The 9,519-nt window shown below is 34.4% G+C and overlaps 1 protein-coding gene across 2 annotated transcripts in view; it reads right to left on the bottom strand.

Annotated features, from left to right (window-relative positions):
- Positions 1–389: 389 nt before the first annotated feature.
- Positions 390–9,519, bottom strand: part of KLHL4 (kelch like family member 4) — a 161,446-nt gene continuing 152,316 nt past the window's right edge. Inside the window, exon 11 of one of the 2 annotated variants that reach the window (XM_057313000.1) lies at positions 390–562. In XM_057313000.1, the coding sequence (XP_057168983.1) occupies positions 436–562 (127 nt within the window). In that variant the 3' untranslated portion in view covers positions 390–435. Of the gene's footprint in view, positions 563–6,645; positions 8,192–9,519 lie in introns of those variants that run through there. The other variant, XM_026480150.4, reaches the window with a different exon arrangement.

Here is a 9,519-nt window from a genome sequence, read left to right as displayed (position 1 = left end):
AGTCTTGGTAGTTTATAGGTTTCCAGGAAGGCATCTATTTCTTCCAGGTTGCTTCATTTATTGGCATATAGTTGTTGATGATAATTTATAATAATTGTTTCTATTTCTTTGGTGTTAGTAATGATCTCTCCCCTTTCATTTATAGTTTTATTAATTTGGGTCCATTCTCTTTTCTTTTGGATAACTCTGGCCAGTGGTTTATCGATCTTATTAATTCTTTCAAAGAACCAGCTTCTAGTTTTGTTGATCTGTTCTATTGTATTTCTGGTTTCTAATTCATTGATCTCTGCTCTAATCTTAATTATTTCTCTTCTGTTGCTTGGCTTAGGCTTTATTTGTTTTTCTTTCTCCCATTCTTTAAGGTGTAAAGTTAACTTGTGTATCTGGGATTTTTTTTTTTTTTGAGTGAGGCTTGGATGCCTATGTATTTCCCTCTTAGGACTGCCTTTTCAGTATCCCATAAGTTTTGAACTGATGTGTTTTCATTCTCATCTGTTTCCATGAATTGTTTATGTTCTTCTCTAATTTCCTGGTTGACCCAAACATTCTTAAGCAGTCTGGTCTTTAGCTTCCAAGTGTTTGAATTCCTTCCAAATTTTTTCTTGTGATTGAGTTCCAGTTTCAAAGCATTGTGGTCTGAGAATATGCAGGGCATAATCTCAATCTTTTAATGTTGGTTGGCACCTGATTTGTGACCCAGTATGTGGTCTATTCTGGAGAAAGTTCAATGTGCATTTGAGAAGAATGAGTATTCTGCCTTTTTAGGGTGGAATGTTCTGTATATATCTAGAAAGTCCATTTGGTCCAATGTGTCATTCAAAACTCTTGTTTCTTTGTTGATCTTCTGCTTAGATGATCTGTCTATTACTGAGAGTGGAGTGTTGAGGTCTCCTATTATTAAAGTATTATTATCAAGAAGCTTCTTTATTTTGGTTAACAGTTGGCTTATGTAGTTGGCTGCTCCTGTGTTGGGAGCACTGATGTTTACAATTGTTAGATCTTCTTGTTGTATAGACCCTTTAAGACTGATATAGTGTTCTTCTGTATCTCTTACTACAGTCTTTAGCTTTAAATCTAATTTGACTGATATGAGAATTGCTACCCCAGGTTTTTTTGCTGTCCGTTGGCATGAAAAATTGTTCTCCATCCCCTCACTTTTGGTCTGGATGCATGTTTAGGTTCACGACAAGTCTCTTGTAGATAGTATATGGATGTGTTATGTCTTTTTATCCAATCTGAAACCCTGTGCTATTTCATGGGAGCATTTAGGCCATTGACATTGAGAGTGATTATTGAAAGATATGATTTTATTGCCAACATGTTGCCTGTGAAGCCCTTGTTTCTATAGATTATCTCTGTAAATTTCTGGTCTATGTAACTCTTTGGGTCTTCCTTCTTTTATAGAACCCCCCTTAATATTTCTTGTAGGTATGGCTTGGTGGTCACATATTCTTTCAGTTTCTGCTGGTCCTGGAAGCTCTTTATCTCTCCATCCATTCTGAATGACAGCTTTCCTGGATAAAGTATCCTCGTCTGAATATTCTTCTCATTTAGTGCCCTCAATATGTCTTGCCAGCTTTTTCTTGCTTGCCAGGTCTCTGTGGACAGGTCTGAGATTATTGTGATGTTTCTCCCTCTGCACATAAAAAATATCTTCCCCCAGACACTTTCAAGATTGTTTCCTTGGATCTAAGATTTGTGAATTGTACAATTATATGTTGGGGCATTGGTCTGTTCTCATTGATCTTGGGAAGGGTCCTCTCTGCCTCTTGGACACAAATGGTTGTTTCCTTCCCCAGATTAGGGAAGTTCTCAGCTACAATTTGCTCAAATATATACTCTAAACCTTTCTCTCTCTCTACCCCCTCAGGGATCCCAATAATTCTGACATTGGAATGTTTCATCATGTCATTAATCTCTCTCAGTCTGATCCCTTGGGCTTTAATCTGTTTTTCCCATGCCTCCTCAGTTTCCTTCTTTTTTTTATTCTTTTCTATCATCTTATCTTCTAGCTCACTAATTCGTTTTGCCTCCTTTACCCTGGCAGTCAGTGTATCCAGCTTAGACCATATTTCATTCATAATATTTTTAAATTTGTCCTGATTAGATCTCATTTCTGGCTTAGAGATTTATATTGTTGTTAATATTTTTCTCAAGCTTAGATATCAACTTCATAATTGTTACTCTGAAGTCTATTTATGACACCTTGCTTACCCCTCTACCGAGTCTGTGCCCGGTCCCCAGAGCAGGATGCTTTTGCATTCCTGTGTTATTTCAACTTCCTTTTTTTTTAATAATAATTTTTATTTTGTTATGTTAGTCACCATACAGTATATCCTTAGTTTTTGATGTAATGTTCCATGATTCATTATTTGCGTATAACACCCAGTGCACCATGCAATGTGTGCCCTCCTTAATACCCCTCACCGGCCTATCCCAGTCACCCACCCACTGCCCCTCTGAAGCCCTCAGTTTGTTTCCCAGAGTCCACAGTCTCTCATGGTCCATTCCCCCTTCTGTTTACCCCCCCCTTCATATTTCAACTTCCTGGCACCAGTGCTTATGGCGGCTCCTTCCCCATTCACTTTATCTTCTGATATCTGCAGGCAGAATCACTGTTCCCCACTTCATACCTCTAGACCACCAGATATTTTCTGCTTTTAGAGATCCAGATTATAAATTTTTACATCTCAGGCTGATTTCATGGTGTTCAGAATGGTTTGGTAGATATCCAACTAAATTCAGGATACCAATTGTTATAGGGTTCCCTACTCCTCTGCCATCTTTTTTCTCTCCAAAATAAAAAGTTTCTACTCAGTAATGGACACAATCAACAAAACTAAAAGGCAGCCTATAGAATGGGAGAAGATATTTGCAAATGACATATCTGATAAATGGTTAGTATCCAAAATATGTAAAGAACCTATAAAAATCAACACCCCAAAAATGAATAACCAAATAAAAAAATGGGCAGAAGATTTAATTAGGGAAATAAATAATTAAATAGGGAAAATTCCTACATTTTCCCAAAGAAGACCTACAGATGGCCAACAGGCACATGAAAAATGTTGACCATCACTTACCATCAGGGAAATGGAAGTCAAAACTACAATGAGATATTACCTCACACCTCTCAGTATGGCCAAAATCAACAGCACAAGAAACAATGGGTGTTGGTAAGAATGTGAAGAAAGGGCATTTTCTTGTACTGTTGGTGGGAATGTAAAATGGTAAACATTATGTAGGTTCCTTAAAAAGTTAAAAATCTATCTACCCTACAATCCAGCAATTGAACTACTAGGTATTTACCCAAAGAATACAAAGATACTAATTCCAAGGTGTACCTGTGTCCTGATATTTAGAGCAATATTATCTGCAATACCTAAATTATGGAAACAGCCCTAATGTCCATCAACTAATGAATGGATAAAGAAGATGTGGTGTATGGATGTGTGTGTGTGTACATCTATCTATTATCTATCTATCTATCTATCTATCTATCTATCATCTATCTATCAATCATCTATCTATCATCATCATCTATTGAAAAAATGATATCTTGCCATTTGAAAGGACTCAGATGTAGTTACAATGTAGTTACAGAGTATTATGTTAAGCAAAATAAGTTAGTCAAAGAAAGATCAATATCATATGTTTTCCTCATATGTGGAATTTAAGAAACAATACAAAAGAGCAGAGGGGAAAAAAAGAGGGAGGCAAATCACAAAACAGATTCTTAACTATAGAGAACAAACTGATAGCAAAAGGGAGAGGGGGTGGAGGCATGGATTAAATAGGTGGTGGGGATGAAGGAGTACATTTGTGATGAGCACTGGATATTGTACAGAAGTGTTGAATTGCTATATTGCACACATTGAAACTGGTATTACACTGTATGTTAACTAACTAGAATTTAAATAAAAACTTTAAAAATTGTTTTGCTTGTCTACTATGCTGCCTTTTTTATTTGAAATATAGTTGATGTCTCTTTCTCTTGTTTTTAAATACAATTTTTTTTACCTCTGTAAATTTATCTTACCACTACTTTCTCTGCGTCTCAGAAGTGTTGGCATATTGCATTTTCATTTTCATTTATCACAATATATTTTTCTGATTTTTTTGTGATTTCTTCCTGAACTCATTGATTTAGTGTATTGCTTAACTTCCAGATATTTGTTAAGTTTCTATTCTGGGATCTGTGGTAAAATTGGATGCTCACTTTATTCTCCTTGTCCCATGGTGAAGTTGTCTCTCTCCATGCTGGAATGCCTGGGCCTGGGAGAAGGCTCGTAAGGCAATGTGAATCTATCTTTCAACCCCCCTCAATGTGTCCTTTGTTATTTCTGTGCTTTACCCAGGTGCCGTGATCACTCACCTGGAATCTTTGCTCTTGTGAAGATATTTTCATGTATGGACAGTTGTTCAAACTGATGTTGGGGGTGGGGGGAGGAACAAGCCATGGAAATTCCTATGCTGCCATTTTGCTGACATCACTTTTCTCAAAGATCTTTTTTCTGATTTGTCTTTTCAGGCATATTTTAAAATAAGACTAACTGTTCTCTGATGGCCAGAACCTCTATATATACCAAATCTGTGAGGTTTAATCAGTTATGATCCAGATAGGATTATTTAATCACTCAGATACTAAATTTAGCTTATCGCTCTGGGATGATTGTACAAGGTCTCCATGACTTTAGATGAAATGTGAACTTGGCAAATTCAACTGGCCATAGTAGAAGAGATGCAACCAAATTCTGTTATCCACCATTTGGAATATAATCTAAATTATATAGACCCGGATTTGGTAAAGATTTCATAAACTTAGCCCTAACTTATAGATATACCATTAGAGTCTATGATACAGATTTTTAATAAATATGATACTGGGATACTAATTTTGAAGATAGTAATGTGCTTTTACCTTTTAATATTTACTCATGTATGAGATTCTCCATATTTTGCTAGATGTATCCACTTCCCTTATTGTTTGTGTTCTGTGCATATGTGTGTGTTAGGATTGTAACAGGAATGCAAAAGAAAAAAAAAGAGGTCAATATTAAACTTTCAGCATGTAAAATAGGATTTTCCCTTAATCTGTAGCAGGGAACAATCTTGAAAAATGAGTATTGTCAAGAGAAGGAAAAATATAAAAACTTTAAAAGTTTCCTTTGACATATAGAAAGCCAGTTTGGTGTAATAGGAAGTCTGTGTGGTATCTTCCACAGACAAGAGAGAAAATATTCTTTCCATCATTCAGGTAGGGGCTTACTCTCTCCAGCAAGAGGACTATGATATAAAAGAAGTCCATTACAAGGAAGAAAAGTAATTTGAAAAATCTGCCACTCTACCTCAGATGACTATGGTAAGAGAAAGAGGATAGAATGACCACAGGTGATGAAACATGTTTTATGGTCTTTTTTCTTTTCCTGGACAAAGATTTCAGGGTAGAAGTCTTATTGGAGAAGCTAAGGGAAAATCTGAAATCAGAGAAATTTTTGTTCTATACCCTATTTGGGACTCTAGGTAGAGACTTCCTTTCAGCGTTCCCTCCATATCAAAATGGGTCAGCAACCACATGTGAGTCAAGTTGATGGATGACATAAGCAGAGGAAGGAACCAAGTTTAGAGCCCCTGTCTCCTTAAGCTCCTGGAAGAATTTCGATGTTTCCTGCATGCACTATGGAAATACAGGAAAGGTGGTTATGGTGTTGTATAGAAAGTCATCATGATACAGGCTGAATGCTGCAGAGTGGGAGATCCTAGCAAGGTCAGAGTCATTACAGAAAATTAAAAAAAACTAACATTGTCTTTCCAATATGAGTACAGTGTCTAAATGCATCAGCCCTTCCACTTGTTGAGAGAATATATAAAATAACTCCATTTATCCTTGTTAGCTTAAACCAGCCTCATAGGTCATCTCCACTACAACATAGTAACAGGGGCTTACCCATGCAACTCCTTTTTCCAAGTAGGTTTGACTGAGGAAAGCACAGTTATGTTTTATTGCCCTGAGCCTCTGTATTATCTCCATTCTTAATGATTAGATTTACTTAAACTTTGGCAATCCAGCTAAGCCATAGTGAAGCAGTAGCCCTGGGTGATATATTGAGATATAGATACATAGATATATCTATATATCTATATGATAAGATATAGAAAGTTATTACTAGTCTCTCTCATATATATATATATATATATATATATATATATATATATATATATATATATATATATATATTACTAGTCAATATCTGATTAAAATGAAGCAAGCCCAAATGGACCATCAGGAAGATACTATTCAATCTCTGCTTACCTGACCAGGCATGACTCTGGACACAATCTCCCTTTGGTGCCATCTAGCAGTGACTGGAGCATTGGCAAACTGGGCTGTGATAGGTATGATAGATCCTTTGTTCTTTCCTTTCCATTGGCTCATCCTCCAATTTAACTTGACAGGCCAGACTGTGCTTAGGGATAAAAGCTACATAAGTCTACTTCTACTGGATTTGAATAAGATGAATTTAACAATTCAATAGAGCTGTATGTGTGCTTACTTTTTACAGCATTTCTATGTCTCCATCTCTATACCCTTAGAACTGAAGATGTCTATAGACCTCTATAATTAAAGACAGTGACAGCAATAAGAAACAGAGAAGGGAAATTTTATTTTTGTATTTAAATATTTTAACTATTGAGACAATAAATATAAAAACTAAATTTAAGCTGCACTTAACATAATCTAAAGTCACACTATAACCAGAGGAAATAGATTTTATTTAAATTCAGACAAAAATACAGATATTTTTGTACAACTTATGTTGCTCTTTTTTAACTTAAAAGGTAGTAGTACATGTTATAAGCCTCTCTCTGGGTTTTATTTGTTGGTTTCATATACTACAATACAAAGCCTTTTAAAAAGAACATTGCATAAATTCTAAAATCACAGGTTTACTTGAAACGTTACTTTCATATAGAAGTTTTTTTCAACATTTTATCTTAAATATTTCTATAATGGGATAAATGGAAGTAGGCATTTAAAGGTAAAATACTACACAACTATCTATTTTGTTGTTGTTTATTTTATTTTAAGTTTTTTGTAGTGCACACATCCTCAACATTTTCTTCGGGATGAATATAATATTAACAGAAACCATGTATTGGTACACAAAATATAAATATAGAATTAACCATGAATATTGAACAGTGTGGTGTTCCCATGTGTTAATATTGTAGAACATCTTCTCAGTTTTCCTCTTCTTTAAAAATTGTTTTGTTTTTCAAAAATTCTTTAATTTAATGATAGTTGTTTACAGAGTTCAAAGAAATGTTTGAGAAAACTACTTTCTATACAAGCAAGGCCCTGACACTCTAAAGCTGAGGTCACAGTTTGTATCAATATGATAAATATTTACTATTTTATTATATAGATTGTGTATGAAATTACAATATTTTACTGGTAACAAATTTAATAAGACTATATGTTAAAAATACTAAATCTGTATGTGTGCTTTGGAAGATGGGACTGTGAAAGAGTAAGGCTGTGAAAATTTTAACATATTGTGATCACATAAAATATGTAAATGAGTTATTTTTTAGCCCTAACCCAGTAATAGCCTTCCTGTTGGTAAAACGAGGTATTATTTAGCTATTTGGGATATTTTTGAATAAGAGAATTATGTATTACTGAAAATCAGACTTCATATTTTAAGTTTTAGATATTCTCTTTTATACTGTAGTTCAGAAAATAGAGTACCTCTTGTTTTTTTGAAATAGAAAATGTTTTTAACTTCTCATATTTTTAAGTTAAAAATTACTAATGCTTTTACAAACTTTCATACATTGGCTACTATTGATTTCCCTTAAAAAGTTTAGTAATGGGGTTAAACCTAGACTATTGGATTTCCACTTACATTATCAGCTGCAACAACACATACGTTTAATACCTATACATAATTCATGTTTGAAAACCTGCCTTGACTTCACAAATGAGAGCAATTATAACTACATATTAAAATGACACAATAATGTTCATGTTGGATTACTAATTGAAGGAAAGAGCATGTTTCTTGTTATCTTCTTCCTAATCCATTTCATGAAATGACCAGTTTACCTCTTATTGATAAAGATAGCTTTATGGTAGCTTCACCACCACAACACATGCACCGGCTCTTCCAATGTTGACAGGAACTTCCTAACACACATACACACACACACACAAAAAAAAAACAAGGAAAGAAATAATATCTTAATGAACTCTGTCTTCAGCATAATATATGTAATATACCATGTTGGAGTTGAACATGTCCTTAGCTATATTCTGGCCCAACCTTCACCTGGGAAAAAGATGGAAAATGCAGCCCAGATAACTGTCCAGTGTGATGTAAAGAACATATTATTTAAATTATCTCAGACTCATCTGAGTCTGAGAAGCAGATGATTTTCATTGATAATTTTCTTATTTGAAAAATTACAGCTAATAATAGAAATTACAGCTAAAATTATTACCCTGAAATCCTACAAGGTTTTTGTTAGGGTTAAGTGAGACAATGAATAAAAATAATTTGGAAGATAGTGGTTCTAATTCCATTACTTGCTAGTACCCTTTCACTCTTTCCAAGGTCACACAATGAAACAGTGATGAACCAGGAATAGAATCTAGGTTTCTTAAGCTACTGGTCTGCAATTTCCAGAAAAGTAAATTACACAAACTTAACAAACATTTTGATTATTGTATTTGACTTAACAACTACTTGTTTGCTATTTTTTCCCCTTCCATTCCTACCTGGTCCAAAGCACTGATAAAGTAAAGAGCTACCTACATGGCAGAATTTGAGTGTTTCTGAGGGTCTTAACAAATCAAATTGTTGGAAGAAAGAGATAGAAAGCCATTTTCTGCTGTCATTATATTAACACATATTTATTTAGAATAGTAACACACTTTCTGTGTAGAATATAGAGCAGCATGAAATCAGTATAAGGGAAGGTGAAGTTAGATACAAAATATAATGTTTCCCTGTTTGTGGAAATGATGAGGAGTTAATCATACTTTATTATTTTTTTATTAAGCCATCATTTAATTAACAGAACACCATTAGATATTTTGGAATAAATCCAAAGTTATCATTAGAAAAAAAATGTCAAAAGCATCACGTTTGCCTTTAGCATCCCCAAGATGTCCTTTCAAGGCTACTTCTTGTACTCTCCTTAGAATTTCTTCTGTTAGATGCCCAGCATTCTTGAGAGGGTTTAATTCCAGTCTCTAATTGTTCACTAAATTCCTTGAATGACTGATTAAGAATTAAGAGAGTTGAGTTTATACAATCTCTATAAAAGGGGACTGAAAAAATTTTCCCCTGGTCAACAACCAATAAGAAGGGGCAGATATTTGTTGATGAGGACATTGCACTTTGGTTCTCAAGTCATAATACATACTTAGAAAGTTGGCCAGAGAAAGGCTTTCAAATTATTGAATTAGATTCACTTGAGTAAAGCTTCTGAATTATTGAATTGGATTCACTT

This window comes from Ursus arctos, chromosome X (assembly GCF_023065955.2).
Source record: "Ursus arctos isolate Adak ecotype North America chromosome X, UrsArc2.0, whole genome shotgun sequence".
NCBI classification, from domain to species: Eukaryota; Metazoa; Chordata; class Mammalia; order Carnivora; family Ursidae; genus Ursus; species Ursus arctos.
This window is presented reverse-complemented; position numbering and strand designations above follow the sequence as displayed.